Raw genomic sequence first — 17,581 nt, 5'->3', positions numbered from 1 at the left:
GGAGGAGCTCTTCAGGACGGAAGCGGTGAACCTGGATGGTGAAGACAAGGTAGGAAGATCTTCAGGGGCTTAGTGTTAGGTTTATTTAAGGGGGGTTTGGGTTAGATTAGGGGTATGTGGGTGGTGGGTTGTAATGTTGAGGGGGGGGTATTGTATTTATTCTTTTACAGGCAAAGAGCTGAACTTCTTGGGGCATGCCCCGCAAAGGGCCCTGTTCAGGGCTGGTAAGGTAAAAGAGCTTGTAACTTTTTCAATTTAGAATAGGGTAGGGAATTTTTTATTTTGGGGGGCTTTGTTATTTTATTAGGGGGGCTTAGAGTAGGTGTAATTAGTTTAAAATTGTTGTAATATTTTTCTGATGTTTGTAATATTTTTTTATTTTTTGTAACTTAGTTCTTTTTTATTTTTTGTACTTTAGATAGTTATTTAATTGTATTTATTTGTAGCAATTGTGTTTAATTAATTTATTGATAGTATAGTGTTAGGTTAATTGTAGGTAATTGTAGGTAGTTTATTTAATTATTTTATTGATAGGGTAGTGTTAAGTTTAATTATATCTTAGGTTAGGATTTATTTTACAGGTAAATTTGTTATTATTTTAACTAGGTAGCTATTAAATAGTTCTTAACTATTTAATAGCTATTGTACCTGGTTAAAATAAATACAAAGTTGCCTGTAAAATAAATATTAATCCTAAAATAGCTATAATATAATTATAATTTATATTGTAGCTATATTAGGATTTATTTTACAGGTAAGTATTTAGCTTTAAATAGGAATAATTTATTTAATAAGAGTTAATTTATTTTGTTAGATGTAAATTATATTTAAGTTAGGGGGGGTGTTAGTGTTAGGGTTAGACTTAGCTTTAGGGGTTAATACATTTATTAGAATAGCGGTGAGCTCCGGTCGTCAGATTAGGGGTTAATGTTTGAAGTTAGGTGTCGGCGATGTTAGGGAGGGCAGATTAGGGGTTAATACTATTTATGATAGGGTTAGTGAGGCGGATTAGGGGTTAATAACTTTATTATAGTAGCGCTCAGGTCCGCTCGGCAGATTAGGAGTTAATAAGTGTAGGCAGGTGTCGGCGACGTTGAGGGGGGCATATTAGTGGTTAATAAATATAATATAGGGGTCGCGGTGTTAGGGGTAGCAGATTAGGGGTACAATAGGGATAACGTAGGTGGCGGCGCTTTGCGGTCGGAAGATTAGGGGTTAATTATTTTAAGTAGCTGGCGGCGATGTTGTGGGGGGCAGGTTAGGGGTTAATAAATGTAATATAGGGGTCGGCGGGGTTAGGGGCAGCAGATTAGGGGTACATAAGTATAACGTAGATGGCGGTCGGCAGATTAGGGGTTAAAAATTTTAATCGAGTGGCGGGCGATGTGGGGGGAGCTCGGTTTAGGGGTACATAGGTAGTTTATGGGTGTTAGTGTACTTTAGGGTACAGTAGTTAAGAGCTTTATGAACCGGCGTTAGCCCAGAAAGCTCTTAACTCCTGCTATTTTCAGGCGGCTGGAGTTTTGTCATTAGAGCTCTAACGCTCACTTCAGAAACGACTCTAAATACCAGCGTTAGAAAGATCCCATTGAAAAGATAGGATACGCAAATGGCGTAAGGGGATCTGCGGTATGGAAAAGTCGCGGCTGAAAAGTGAGCGTTAGACCCTTTAATCACTGACTCCAAATACCAGCGGGCGGCCAAAACCAGCGTTAGGAGCCTCTAACGCTGGTTTTCACGGCTACCGCCGAACTCCAAATCTAGACCCAAGTGAGCAATTGTCTCATACATAGTGTATATACTGTTAATTCTATTGATGACCTCCGCCCATTCTGGGGCCCCTGTCTTCCAGTGTTTAGCAATAGAAGTTCTAACTATTGTAAAGATTATTCTGAAGAAGGCATTGATGTGAGAGTTATATCTATTGTCTCTGAGATGTAACAAAGCTTGTGGAGCAGTCACTTCAATTTGGTCCCCTAACAAGTTAGAAACAGAAGATTCGAGTCTGGGTCCATATAACTTTAATTTTGGGACAATCCCACCACATATGTATGTACGAATCTTTAGTCTGACAACCTCTGTAGCAGCTGTTGGAGCTCCCCTTAACCGAATGTGCCAATCTCTCAGGAGTTAGGTACCAGCGAAATACTGATTTAAGGACTATTCTCTCTGAGGTCTGCACTGAGCAGGCCCTTGCTAGCCTCATGTGTTATGTTATGCCACTCCTCTTCTGTAAAATCATCCCTAAGTCTGTTTCCCATCTATCAACCATAGGTGGCCCTACTCTTACTTTTGGATGACTGAATCATAAGGTACATATGTGAGATAGCTTGTTTAGGTCTATGTGTTGCACTACATTGACTTCTCGAGTGTAGTCGTCTGTTTTTTCTCTGCTCTTAAGACTGTAGGAACAAATTGCAGATGAGATCTGCAAATATACAAACCACTGTAGGGGGAGTGAGCTGATCTTTTCTCATAGTTGTATAAATGTGAGCATTGGTATCTTTATTTGAAATGCCGAAGAATGTAAGTTTAGATGCTGACCATTTTTGGTGAACACACTGTGTTGTTCTTGCCTGATTGGTGGGTAATTCACCTTCCAATAAACAAGTGTCTTCCATGGTCTGAACCAAAAATTGCTTAGATGACTTCTTTTACAAATAAAGAAAGCAAGAGAAAAATTATATAGGAGTAAATTAGAAAGTTGTTTAAAATTGCATGCTCTATCTGAATCACGAAAGAAAGAATTTTTAAGATTAACATCATTACCAAACATTTGTTGCAAACACTGCTTCCATATAGTGATCAAGACCCGTGCATGCTATTGAGCCTACCTGAATATATGTTGTAATGGAAATTGGAAATGAGCTATGTGTTAACAAAGGACAACAAGCAGGAGGTCATATAGATAATAGAAGTGAAATGTAAAGTGTACATGATGTCTCAATCATGAAGTTTGCATTTTGACATTTCTTCTTTAGGGTAGCTACAAACATTATAACAATATAATTAAATTACCAAAGAAAATAAGTACTTCATGTATAAAATGCTATGTTATTCTTGTAAAGAAAGGGAATTTATATCATATTACAGTCATACTTATTATTAAACGTGCATTAGTATTTGTCCAAATTTTGGACCATTTGTCCCCATAACAAGTCGAGAAAGGGAAATGGGACAAGTAACAAAATTATTCATGTTTATTAGTTGAATTAATTTGGTTTTCGTTTGCCACTTTAGGTGCCAAATAAAGGGGCAAAGATCTGCAGGGGGCGGCGTTGCACCAGCAGCTCTTGTGAGCTGCTGGTGCAATGCTAAATACGGAGAGCGTATTGCTCACCGTATTCAGCGAGGTCTGTCGGACCTGATAAATCCGACAGACCTTGATAAATATGCCCCCTAGAATCCTCTTGTGCATTGGCAACAGTGTATATGGAGTGTTTCTGGGTGAAAGCAAGTGGGGACACATGCCTAGATGTGCTAATTTCCTGTGCAACAATTTATATTGATTTACTTTAGTGACATGGAGGATTTTAATTTCAGATTTTTATCTCCACCATTATTTTAATGAATTTTAAAGACATATAAATATTACTAGTACCTCTCATCTATTTGAAATAATATTTTTTGTTATTGCAGTGGGGCACCATGGCTACCTGCCAGTTTGCTACATGCTCTCTACAGCACAATAGTAGTTACATAGCCTACCTTGTCCTTTGCGTGTATAATACCTAACAAGAATAACTAATAGCAATTAGACATTTGTAAAACAGGGATATTTGTTTTGTTTTAGGGATATTTGTTTTGTTTTCATGAAATGAATATTCGAACAAATGCACCCCGCAGTTTATAGAAAGTGAATAAATACTGACAAAATCAGTATTCACTCATTCCTTTAAATAGATAATTACCTAGCTTTAGCATGCTGGAGAGAAGCTCTAACCCTGTCCTCTACTATGATGATTAGTGCGTCGGCTTTCAGGATATTGAAGTCGGGGCTCTGTGAAGAAGAGGACCAGGTTAGTGCAGCTCTCCAGCACGCTAAAGGTAAGTATAAAGCTACATGTGAACTTTTTTACCTGTAGCTTTGGTACATTTACATTCATTTAATAAAAACAAATGTAATGTTCTACGAATATTCAGTATTCAGAATACTGCAGCCAACGAATATTCAGGGAAACTAATTTCCCCGAACATTCATTCCCAAAAAGTTGGCTAAACCAAATTTTTTCACGACTGCACATGTCTAATAACAATCATTTCTCAGTGGCTGGCTATATTGCACAATGTGAATGTATGTTGCCTATACTGTCACTAATATACTATCAGTATTACATATATCATAGTACAGTGTACCCCTTTTGTAAATGAAACCATATTTGTCATGGCGGTGGGGGAGCCATAGGTACCTGGCAGTTTGAAACAGGCTCTCTACACCAACATAGTAAGATACTTTTTCAATTGGGTGTTTAATATATAACAACAACAATAATTAATAATAATCATTCTCAGTTACTGTCTATTTTGCACACATTGCAACTCTGCTGTCTGCACTGTTACTAGTATACTATCAGTATTACCTATATCGTAGTACGGTGTACCCCTTATCTCATTGAAACCAAAATAGTTGTTGCAGAGGGGCCACTGTGGGTACCTGGCAGTTTGCTACAGGCTCTCTACACTACAGGCTCTCTGCACCATAGTAGAATACCTTTACTTAGGGTGTAAAATATATAACAACAGATTGCCCGGGCTTTGGTTTGGCCAATGAGGATACATTAATCTAACTCCCAGCATGTCTTCTAAAGCCACCTTTTACTCTGATGTGGAATCGCCTCCTTCCCTATCTCCTCAGGTTCATCATAATCAAGTTCTTCCTTGTCCAGAGGCTGTGCATTGTGTATTTTAGGCCATCTGTCTTCACCTGAATTGATGCTGTCCATCATCACCATCATCTCCATTTGTAGAGCATTAGTGTCAACCACTATCTATGTTGCCAGTTGCCACCTCCACTAGTAGTGTATTGTGAGCAAGACTTATGATTGAAGTCTCTAATTCTTTTGGCACAAGTAGTCAGTGTTTGCCTCGTAGCACAACTATTTTGTAAGAGAAGTTAATCACCCACTCTAAAATAAGGTTACACTGCTTAATCAAATCCTTTAGAACTTATTGGGACAGTATACACTCATTTTCATATAACTGCATGTAATAGACACTACTATAAAGAATAAGATGCACAGATACTGATATAAAAGTCCAGTATAAAACTGTTTAAAAATTTACTTAGAAGCTGTCAGTTTGGCTCTGTTGAAAAGGTTGCTGGAAAGCCCACTGCAAGTGGCAAATAAGACACTCCCCCCCTCTCCCTTCTTTTGTATATGAAAAGACCCTTTACACAAACAGGAGCAAGCTGGAGAAGGTAGCTGACGGTATTCACATAAAACCTTAAGGCTTGGTTAGGAGTCTGAAAATCAGAGCAATATTATTTAAAAATAAGCAAAACTATACATTTATTTTTTTTAAAAACTTTATGGGCTATATAAATAGATCATCTACAAAACATTTATGCAAAGAAAAAATGAGTGTATAATGTCCCTTTAAGTGCTGGACCATTTCTTCAACAGAATTTCCCATAATGCTTGCTGAATTTGGCATGCTAAACAGGTAGCTTGAATTTGTTCTTGTGTTACTGCAGTGAGAATTCTTGTAAGAGGTAAAACAACTTCTACATCATCCTCCATTTGAATATCCATTGATGGCAAAAGCAAGTGACCCAGGCACCCAGGCTGTCACATTTTAATTCCCTGGTCTGCACTAATATGTAAATGAAAGTAGTCTAGCAGACCATCTTGCAATGTGGTTTCCTGCTTCAACCTGTCTGTTTGTAGTTAGTAAAGTTGTTAAGGGCCTATGGTCAGTACACAATTTAAATATATGTTCCCATAGATAAGTTCTCCACTGCTTACTGTACATTTGCATTTGTCTTTTATGATTTCATTACAGAGTTCTAAGTCTGCTAAACAGTATTTTCCTCTTTAGTGACAACTAAATACAACAATGTATGAAAAAATGTACACACAATCAGCTATTTCCCTTAATCTGATGGTTATATATTGGAATTACCCTTTTCAAACCATTTTACTTCTAGATGCCAGATTTTACTGGAAAACATTTTCAATGGAGACGCTCCTCATGCAATCTTTCATCTACGTCTTCAGCCTCCTAACAAGTACTGCTAAGCTACTTTTTAGTATACCACCAGAAACCCCTTCCCGGATTTTGAGGAAGAAATCCACCTTGCGCCACAGATTATTAAACAAGCCTATGACTTGACCAAGACTGACAGTGTTTTGCCCTCAAGTTCTCTGTGATATACTTAAAAGGTCTTTAGTACTGCCACTAACGGACCAATTCATGGTGTATTCATCTCTGTCTAATGGACTCCCAATCCCAAGAATTTACAAGAAGCCATAGCATTGGAGGGTAGCCCTCTGCTGCTCCGATGTTCCACAATCTCCAAAGTCAATTTCCACCTAGTAGTGATATTGTTTTGCTTAAAATCATGGCAGGGGAAGCCCTTCTTTCTCCTGTTCCTGCCTAAGAAGGTGACTTCCTTTAACACTGCTGTGGTAGTGGTCTGCAATTCTTTTGAACTGCAGTGTTTTGTTTTGTGTTTAACTGAAATGCAATTTGTAAAAACAGACTAAGGAATAAGTGCACCAACTTGCTAAAACAGAAAATTCCAAATGTAAGCTTTGATTGAGAACAATTGGATGATAATGAGTATGGTTTAAGGTTTTGAACATGAATTTAAAGTTGTGGCATCTATTTGTTTGCCTTGCTTAAAGGGGGTATTTATGAGGTTGGTGTACTAAAATCTAGAGGGGTGGTCTACTTTAGAAAAGCTGTGCCACTGCTGCTCTGCTGTTCTGCTCTTGTGGTGGTTATCATTCAATGAAAAATACTTGGGAATAGCTAGGCACAACAAAAGTTTTGACACATCTCTTTGTTTGCTTGATCTTGGATTTTATCAATTTGTTTGAGGCTAAACCTGTGTCTAGAGGCAGGAGTTTATGATGACAACATAAAGGTTGGAGGCCAGCCTTGAAGTAGATAAATGTTTTGCACACAAGTAAGGAAAAAGAAATGGACAAGCCCGTGGTCACTTCAGTACTGATGCACATTCACACTGTTGGGTTTCTCTCCAAAGTTGCCTCACTTCACCAAAGCATGCATTTTAAAAGTTGATCACTCCCTTCTGTTTAAGTTGGGCTTCTGAGAGATAATGCTCTTTCTGATATTAAAGGAATTTTACAAGACATTGTAAAAAGATTTCTGAATTGAATCCACAAGGATAACTTCAAACGTCTTTAAGCATACCTCCCAACTGTCCAGATTTTTGCGGGAAAGTCCCGAATTGACACGCCTGTCCTGCTGTCCTGCTAACAGTGCCACTTGTCCTGCATTGCTGCTGCACTGTGGAGGCAATGTGGAGTTTAAAAACAAAAACAAAAAAAAATGCTTCCTATTGGGTCCTGCTTACCCTCCTTACATCTCATGTTCAACCAGTCACATTCCTGCACACTACATGTGGTTTGAGTCACATTTAGTGCATGTGATTGCAGGCAGAAGCAACCAAATTTGGCTCCTCAGACTGTCGGTACTAAAGTGTGAGAAGGTGAAGAACTCTGTCTCAGTCTCTACTACAGAGAGCTTAAGAAGGTGCTAAACACTAGTTTTCTTGACCGATCTGGGTAGTGGTTGTGGTGGCTTACTCAGAGGGTATAGCAGTCAACCCTGGTTAAGCCCACTGCTACATTTTGAGATGGGTTAAAACTAGACAGTCAGGGCTGTCTCAGTCTGCAGGGAAAGAAGAACTGGTGAGGTGGGTGCTTAGACAGTGTTCTGGAACTGGCAGTTGATTGGTACTGTTTGCTCAAATATAGATTGCCAAGTAGCTCAATACATATCGATTTTTTTCCCAACAAATTGAACTAAATTTATCTCAGTTTTCAATAGTTCCATTTGTAGGCAATTTATTGTGCCATGGTGTACAAAGTGCAAGTAGCACTAATCTTTTCTAAGGTGATTGCTCATCAGACAAATATAATGCACAAGGTCCTTCTCATGGGCTTTATAAAGTTTTATAGACATATCTATTATTTGTGGATGTCTTACTTTCTAGTATCTCTGTGGACTGACAATAATTTAATACTCACCCGGTGCTCTCATAGTATTATACAGTCCCTATAGTGTGTTATGTTTACTAACTAATAATGATTTTCACTGTTATTTTACCCATTTGTGCTTACAGGACCTTCTATGATGCAGCTGTCATTAAGTACATTTTATATGCTCTTTGGTCTCCAAGTTCTTAACACACCTTTATACTTATTTCAATATAAAATAAATGCCAGCTATTCGACATTAATTCAGATCAGATTCCCAGTGTCTCTGAATGAATGGTGTGTGTGTCCTGTGTAGTGTGTGCATATGTTGTATGTCTGCATGTATAAATGTATGCTATGTAGTGTGTGTACATGTATATGTGTAGCGTGTGTCGCTGTGTGGTCTTGCAGACTTTAAAGTGTCTGAATGTCCAATTGAGCTAAAAAATATTTAGAAATGCCTCTGCAAAGGCTAATTAAATACATAGCTAATACCAGTGGTTTTAAGAGTAAAAGATGTGTTTTTTTATTTTGAATTTTATTTATATTACTATGGTCTCATTATTTTTTTAAGCCACTCCCATCCCTGCTCCTACTCACCACATCTCACACTTGAGCCCTAACCCTTTACACGAGGTCCTCAGTTCCAATAACTTGACATGCGTTAATTTTTATTGTGCTTAAGTTAACATGTTTATAATACGCACGGAAATGAATGCGCTCATGATATTCCAAGATTGCTTGCGCGCAGAATTAGCACGCCATTTGTAATCTAGCCCATAGTGTGCCCATAACATTTGTTGTCATGCAGATGTTAACAGATGTTAACACACCCTGGATCATCACTCAAGAGATAAAAGATAACTTTGGACTGTGGTGTTAAAGGGACAGTATACTGTAAAATAGTTTTTCCCTTAATGTGTTTACAATTGCTTTTTTTACCAACTGCAGAGTAAAAAATGTATGAAAATTAGCTTTTTAAGGCGTATTTGTGTATATTAAAGCTCTGATTTTGTGTTATGAAGCCGCAACCTAATAAAATGGGTTGAGCTTGTAGGTATAATCAGATCTCATTACTGTATCACATTGTGCTCATATACCTGCTTCTTTATCTTATATCTGTCCTTAAAACAATCACCAGTACTTTGAGAGAACAATGGAAAATCAACATTGTATTACCTTATCTCTGCTATATCCGACTGGGAGTGTAATTTCTTCTGCTGGCTGTGTTTACAAAGCTTATCTATAGCTGGTACGCGCGGCCACAAACTTTCAGAATAGGTGGGGATACCACATGCTAAATTAACAATTTCAAATGCCAATATAAGGGTAAAGGAGCTACGTGTAAAAAATTTAATACACTCCAGCAGGTAAAGTGGATCATTGGGAAAAAATTAAAGGGGAGAACATTTTTGAGTAAACTGTCCCTTTAAAGTACAATAGCACTAGTATGTTTGCTCTCCACTTGTAATCCAGGCCAATATCTGTAATTCAGTATTTATTCTATTTTCCTTTAATTTGTCACTGTTTTTGATGTCTTGTTCTTGCATATTATTTTCTGAAAAATAATGTTCAATGATGTCTCTATAAGTTTAATGTATATAATTCTGTACACTCCAGAAAAAAAGTCAATATTTTTACTGCAGACATGAATATATGTTATCACAGACATAAATTTACATTTTACGCTTATATAAGTGCAAAAATACTTTTAAAAAGTCTAAAAAAAATAAAAAAATATCTAGGGCAAAGTAATCTTTTTGGTAAATAATATTTATTTGTAGATTTGCTATTTCTTCATTTTAGCTACCATATGTTTTTGGCACATCATCAAATGGCATAGATTAACATGTTCTCATATCGGATTAAGGATTTTATTTTAAAATACTGTATACTGTACTTAGGATTCCATGTGCTACTAGTATTAATGATTTTTTTCATGGGCTAGCTTCCAGTTCCAAATGTAAAAGTTAAGCTTTTTATGCTCATTTAATATCAGTGAAACTTTATCTCCTCCTTATGTCGCTTAATATTCAGTCAACATATTTACAACAAAAATGTATTTTCAAAATAGATTTTTACTTTTTTTACTTTAGTGCTTATAATTGTATAATGTCAAAGAAGAGGAAGTTTCAAGAACAGATTTCTCCAGCTCCAATAAACAAGAGAAAGTCACTGTTAATGAAGCCACGGCATTATGATCCTAGTGAAGAATGTGAAGAAGATAGCGAAGAGAAGTCTGAGTTTTTGACTTTCAAATTTATGAAAAAAAAGTGTTGCACTACAGCAGGTATGTACTATATATGCAACAGGCATACTTTTTCATATTTGTACATATATTTAGTTTACACTTGTATGAGCATGGATAACTAGTGTGGACATATTTGCAATCTAAGACATATCAAATTTCTATAATGCAGATATGAAAGAGAAGCAATTAAGCACGTTAAAATGTATTTTTTTGCATGGAGTTTTTTTATTCAATTATTTATAAAATGTTTTACCAGGAAAAAAAAACATTGAGATTTCTTTAATTTTCAAGTATGCCCTGGGATATGCCAGCAAATCATTACATATTGTACAAATTGTTAAATGTTTAAGTAGCTAAACACGGACACAAGGTAGGTCTTTTATAATTTACAATCTTTAAAACACTGATTTGTCTGTAAAGATGGAGAGATTTCTGGTTCCTGGAGGATTTGGTGGTTTCGGGGAGGTTATGCCACAGTTGAGAAACTCTGAATGAGAACACTGACCGACCAGCTTCCTTGTTGTAAAGGTGAATGGAGAGCAGAGTAGAAGAAGAGGACCTTAAGTTATATGGGGGTGGGGAGTTAAATCTAACGTGACACCCCAATTTGTTTTTCTTGCGTGATTTAGAAAGATCATATCATTTAAAAAAAAAAAATCAAATTGACTTCTATTATCAAATGTACTTTGTTCTCATTGTGTTATTTGTTGAAGAGAATACCTAAGTATGAGTCTAGGAAACTATATAGCAGCTGCTTTTGAGGTGTTGATGACAGCAGTGTTTTAATTGTTAAATGCATTCTTGCAAACCTGCTATCATATAGTGCCCCAGACACATTCACATTCCTGAGCCTAACCACCTGCCTTTACAAAAAATGGTAATCGCACATTTTGTCTGAATAATGAAATAATTTTTGTTTTGTTTTAATGTCCCTTTAAAATGATATTGAAAGTAACAGGAAGTGCACATGCTTGTGCAAATTCATTCCAATGGGCATATTGCTTGCTGCATGAAAAGAACGTCCGCCACAGCTTCATTGGTAGACATGGATACACTTCCCCACACAAACAGGTTTTTTTTAGAACAGGAACATATACTGTCAAAAATAAAAAAAACTATAATGTATTTTAGATTTCCCTCTCTTAGATGCAATAAAAGATATTTAGAACTACCACATATTCCAACTACTGTTGAGCATATTGTTATATCTAAAAAAAACGAGGTGTCAAAATGTGTGATTTTATATGTATTATTAATTTATGTATTAGGAAATAATAAAGATGTATATCTACCTTAGAATCAGTAATAGACCTACTCAACAATCAACTCAATTTTTTTTAGGCCCCTAAGGTAAATCAGTAGTAAACGATAGTAATAATATACATGCTGCTCTGTATAGTGATTTTAAGATATATGATAGATAGATAGATAGATAGATAGGTAGATAATAGATAGATAGATAGATAGATAGATAGATAGATAGATGATAGATAGATAGATAGATAGATAGATAGATAGACTGGCAACCTGCTCTAATAAAAAGCTCCTATGCATTATGATTGAACATATTATGTGCACACTTATGTATAGACTGGCTGCTATGGGCCTACAGCAGCACTTGGGCCCTGGTGCCACTGTATCTGCTGCACCATTGTAAGTTCTGCCCCTGGTTTGAATAATAATTTTATATGCATTATATAAAAAAAACTTGTCAGAATTTTCCTTTTTGGCCTTTAGACAATATGCAGTAACAGTTTTTTACTGTGCTGGACCTTCCATTAAGAACACAACTTTTATTATAGTTGGTGGTCGATCACAAATCATTAGAAAACGGGTATCTAATCATTTTCATTACTAGTGAAGTCTAGGGAGATTTTTGTAGATAAATGATTTGATACATTTTTCTAAAGGATTGCGATTGATCCTTGTGTTATTTGTTTTAAGATCTGCCATGAATGGATTCACTGTACTGTCACAAAATAGTATGAGGCTGAGAATAATCTGTTCACAGAATCGAGCAGCCACACACAAAAATGGTGTCACTACTAAGCAGCTAAATTTCAGTGAATTTAAGTTGAGATGTGGCAAGTAAAGATGTCTGAACTTAAATGCTTTATTTAACAAGAACATTATTTTTACTGCGTCTAAACAATGGTTAAAACAGTTTATTACTGTCAAAGAAACAAATATGTCCCGGCCAAATAAATTCAAACTTTTTAAATGCAAACTTATAAAGTTAATTGATTAATTTATAGTAAATTAAAGAAAGAAATAACATACGGCTAGATTACGAGTTTTGCATTAGAGGCTGTGCGGTGCTAACAAGCAGTTTATGCTCACCGCTCACTTACAGACAACGCTGGTATTACGGGTTTTTACAAACCCGGCGTTAACTGCAAAAAAGTGAAGGTAGAGCGAAATATTGCTCCACATCTCACCTCAATACCAGCGCTGCTTACGTTAGTGGTGAGCAGGCTAAACGTGCTTGTGCTCGTGCACGATTTTCACATAGGAATCAATGGGGGAGAGCCGGCTGAAAAAAAACCTAACACCTGCAAAAAAGCAGCGTAAAGCTCCTAACGCAGCCCCATTGTTTTCTATGAGGAAAATACATTTATGTCTACACCTAACACCCTAACATGAACCCCGAGTCTAAACACCCCTAATCTTACACTTATTAACCCCTAATCTGCCGCCCCCGACATCGCCGACACCTACATTATATTATTAACCCCTAATCTGCCGCTCCAGACACCGCCACCACCTACATTATACTTATGAACCCCTAATCTGCTGCCCCCAACATCGCCGCCACCTAAATTATACTTATTAACCCCTAATCTGCTGCCCCCAACATCGCCGCCACCTACATTATAGTTAGTAACCCCTAATCTGCCGCCCTCAACGTCGCCGCCACTATATTAAAGCTATTAACCCCTAAACCTAAGTCTAACCCTAACCCTAACACCCAATTAACTTAAATAAAATTTAAATAAATCCAAATAAATATTCCTATAATTTAATAAATTATTCCTATTTAAAACTAAATACTTACCTATAAAATAAACCCTAAGCTAGCTACAATATAACTAATAGTTACATTGTAGCTAGCTTAGGGTTTATTTTTATTTTACAGGCAAGTTTGTATTTATTTTAATAACCACCTAGCTAAAATAAATACAAAAGTACCTGTAAAATAAAACTTAACCTAAGTTAGAATTACACCTAACACTACACTACAATTAAATTAATTCCCTAAATTAAATAAAATTATCTAAAGTACAAACCCCCCCCACTAAATTACAGAAAATAACAAACAAATTACAAGAATTTTAAACTAATTATACCTAATCTAATCCCCCTAAAAAAATAAAAAGCCCCCCCCAAAATAAAAAAAGCCCTACCCTACACTAAATTACAAATAGCCCTTAAAGGGCCTTTTGCGGGGCATTGCCCCAAAGTAATCAGCTCTTTTACCTGTAAATAAAAATACAAATCACCCCCCAAACATTAAAACCCACCACCCACACATCCAACCCTACTCTAAAACCCACCCAATCCCCCCTTAAAAAAATCTAACACTAAACCCTTGAAGATCACCTTACCGGGAGACATCTTCACTTAACCGGGCCGAAGTCCTCAACGAAGCCGGGAGAAGTCTTCATCTAAGCCGGTCGAAGTGGTCCTCCAGACGGGCAGAAGTCTTCATCCAGACGGCATCTTCTATCTTCATCCATCCGGTGCGGAGCGGGTCCATCTTCAAGTCCAATCCAATCAGCCAATAGAATGCCAGCTCAATCCTATTGGCTGATTGCATCAGCCAATAGGATTTTTTATACCTTAATTCCGATTGACTGATAGAATTCTATCAGCCAATCGGAATTGAAGGGACACCATCTTGGATGACGTCATTTAAAGGAACCTTCATTCCAGAAGAGCCGTCGGATGAAGAGGATGCACTGTGTCGGATGTCTTGAAGATGGACCCGCTCCGTGCGGGATGGATGAAGATAGAAGATGCCGTCTGGATGAAGACTTCTGCCCGTCTGGAGGACCACTTCGCCCCGGCTTGGATGAAGACTTCTCCCGGCTTCGTTGAGGACTTCGGCCTGGTTGGGTGAAGACGTCTCCCGGTAAGGTGATCTTCAAGGGGTTAGTGTTAGATTTTTTTAAGGGGGGATTGGGTGGGTTTTAGAGTAGGGTTGGTTGTGTGGGTGGTGGGTTTTAATGTTGGGGGGTTGATTTGTACTTTGTTTCTACAGGTAAAAGAGCTGATTACTTTGGGGCAATGCCCCACAAAAGGCCCTTTTAAGGGCTATTTGAAATTTAGTGTAGGGTAGGGCTTTTTTTTTATTTTGGGGGCTTTTTTATTTTTTTAGGGGGATTAGATTAGGTGTAATTAGTATAAAATTCTTGTAATTTGTTTATTATTTTCTGTAATTTAGTGTTTCTTTTTGTACTTTAGATAATTTTATTCAAAGGGATAGTCTACACCAGAATTTTTATTGTTTTAAAAGATAGATAATCCCTTTATTACCCATTTCCCAGTTTTGCATAACTAACACATTTATAATAATATTGCCTAGATTTAGAGTTTGGCGTTAGCTGTCAAAACCAGCGTTAGAGGCTCCTAAAGCTGGTTTTGGGCTACCGCTGGTATTTAGAGTCAGTCAGGAAAGGGTCTAACGCTCACTTTCCAGCCGTGACTTTTCCATACCGCAGATCCCCCTACGCCATTTGCGTATCCTATCTTTTCAATGAGATCTTTCTAACGCCGGTATTTAGAGTCGTGGCTGAAGTGAGCGTTAGAAATCTAATGACAAGACTCCAGCCGCAGCAAAAAGCCAGGAGTTAAGAGCTTTCTGGGCTAACGCCGGTTTATAAAGCTCTTAACTACTGTGCTCTAAAGTACACTAACACCCATAAACTACCTATGTACCCCTAAACTGAAGTCCCACCACATCGCCGCCACTCTATTACCCCTAATCTGCCGACCACACACCGCCGCAACCTACGTTATCCCTATGTACCCCTAATCTGCTGCCCCTAACACCGCTGACCCCTATATTATATTTATTAACCCCTAATCTGCCGTCCCCAACGTCGCTGCTACCTTACCTACAATAATAAAACCCCTAATCTGCCGACCGGACCTCACTGCTACTATAATAAAGTTATTAACCCCTAATCCGCCTCACTAACCCTATAATAAATAGTATTAACCCCTAATCTGCCCTCCCTAACAACACTGACACCTAACTTCAAGTATTAACCCCTAATCTGCCGACTGGAGCTCACCGCTACTCTATTAAATTTATTAACCCCTAAAGCTAAGTCTAACCCTAACCCTAACACCCCCCTAAGTTAAATATAATTTTTATCTTACAAAATAAATTAACTCTTATTAAATAAATTAATCCTAATTAAAGCTAAATACTTACCTGTAAAATAAACCCTAATATAGCTACAATATAAATTATAATTATATTGTAGCTATTTTAGGATTTATATTTATTTTACAGGCAACTTTGTATTTATTTTAACCAGGTAAAATAGCTATTAAATAGTTAAGAACTATTTAATAGCTACCTAGTTAAAATAATTACTAAATTACCTGTAAAATAAATCCTAACCTAAGTTATAATTAAACCTATCACTACACTATCAATAAATTAATGAAATAAAATACCTACAATTACCTACAATTAAACCTAACACTACACTATCAATAAATTAATGAAATAAAATACCTACAAATAAATACAATTAAATAAACTAACTAAAGTACAAAAAATAAAAAAGCTAAGTTACAAAAAATAAAAAAAATATTTACAAACATTATAAAAATATTACAACAATTTTAAGCTAATTACACCTACTCTAAGCCCCCTAATAAAATAACAAAGCCCCCCAAAATAAAAAAATGCCCTACCCTATTCTAAAATTAAAATAGAAAAGCTCTTTAACCTTACCAGCCCTTAAAAGGGCCTTTTGCGGGGCATGCCCCAAAGAAAACAGCTCTTTTGCATGTAAAAAAACAACATACAATACCCCCCCAACATTACAACCCACCACCCACATACCCCTAATCTAACCTAAACCCACCATAAATAAACCTAACACTAAGCCCCTGAAGATCATCCTACCTTATCTTCACCACGCCGGCTATCACCGATCGGTCCAGGCTCCGAAGTCTTCATCCAAGCCCAAGCGGGGGCTGAAGAGGTCCATGATCCGGCTGAAGTCTTCATCCAAGCGGGGGCTGAAGAGGTCCATGATCCGGTTGAAGTCTTCATCCAAGCGGGAGCTGAAGAGGTCCATGATCCGGCTGAAGTCTTCTATCAAGCGGCATCTTCTATCTTTTTTCTTCCGGATCCATCTTCATCCCGCCGACGCTGAACATCCATCCTGGCCGACGACTTCCCGACGAATGACGGTTCCTTTAAGGGACGTCATCCAAGATGGCGTCCTCGAATTCCGATTGGCTGATAGGATTCTATCAGCCAATCAGAATTAAGGTAGGAAAATTCAGATTCAAGTTCAATCAGATTGGCTCATTGGATCAGCCAATCAGATTGAGCTTGCATTCTATTGGCTGATCGGAACAGCCAATAGAATGCGAGCCCAATCTGATTGGCTGATCGGATCAGCCAATCGGATTGAACTTGAATCTGATTGGCTGATTCCATCAGCCAATCAGAATTTTCCTACCTTAATTCCGATTGGCTGATAGAATCCTATCAGCCAATCGTAATTCGAGGGACGCCATCTTGGATGACGTCCCTTAAAGGAAACGTCATTCGTCGGGAAGTCGTCGGTGAAGATGGATGTTCCGCGTCGGCGGGATGAAGATGGATCCGGAAGAAAGAAGATTGAAGTTGCCGCTTGATAGAAGACTTCAGCCTTATCATGGACCTCTTTAGCTCCCGCTTGGATGAAGACTTCAGCCGGATCATGGATCTCTTCAGCCCCCGCTTGGATGAAGACTTCATCCGGATCATGGACCTCTTCAGCCCCCGCTTGGGCTTGGATGAAGACGTTGGAGCCTGGACCGATCGGTGATACCCGGTGTGGTGAAGATAAGGTAGGATGATCTTCAGGGGCTTAGTGTTAGGTTTATTTAAGGGGGTTTGGGTTAGATTAGGGGTATGTGGGTGGTGGGT

The 17,581-nt window shown here is 37.6% G+C and overlaps 1 protein-coding gene across 1 annotated transcript in view; it reads left to right on the top strand.

The window, feature by feature from the left end:
- The window catches only part of ST18 (ST18 C2H2C-type zinc finger transcription factor), a 283,008-nt gene that overhangs the window by 56,420 nt on the left and 209,007 nt on the right, over positions 1 to 17,581 (top strand). The window contains 1 exon segment of the mRNA XM_053713138.1: positions 10,265 to 10,458. Within this exon segment, the coding sequence (XP_053569113.1) occupies positions 10,281 to 10,458 (178 nt within the window). The 5' untranslated portion in view covers positions 10,265 to 10,280.

Source organism: Bombina bombina, chromosome 5 (genome assembly GCF_027579735.1).
Source record: "Bombina bombina isolate aBomBom1 chromosome 5, aBomBom1.pri, whole genome shotgun sequence".
NCBI classification, from domain to species: domain Eukaryota; kingdom Metazoa; phylum Chordata; class Amphibia; order Anura; family Bombinatoridae; genus Bombina; species Bombina bombina.
This window is presented reverse-complemented; position numbering and strand designations above follow the sequence as displayed.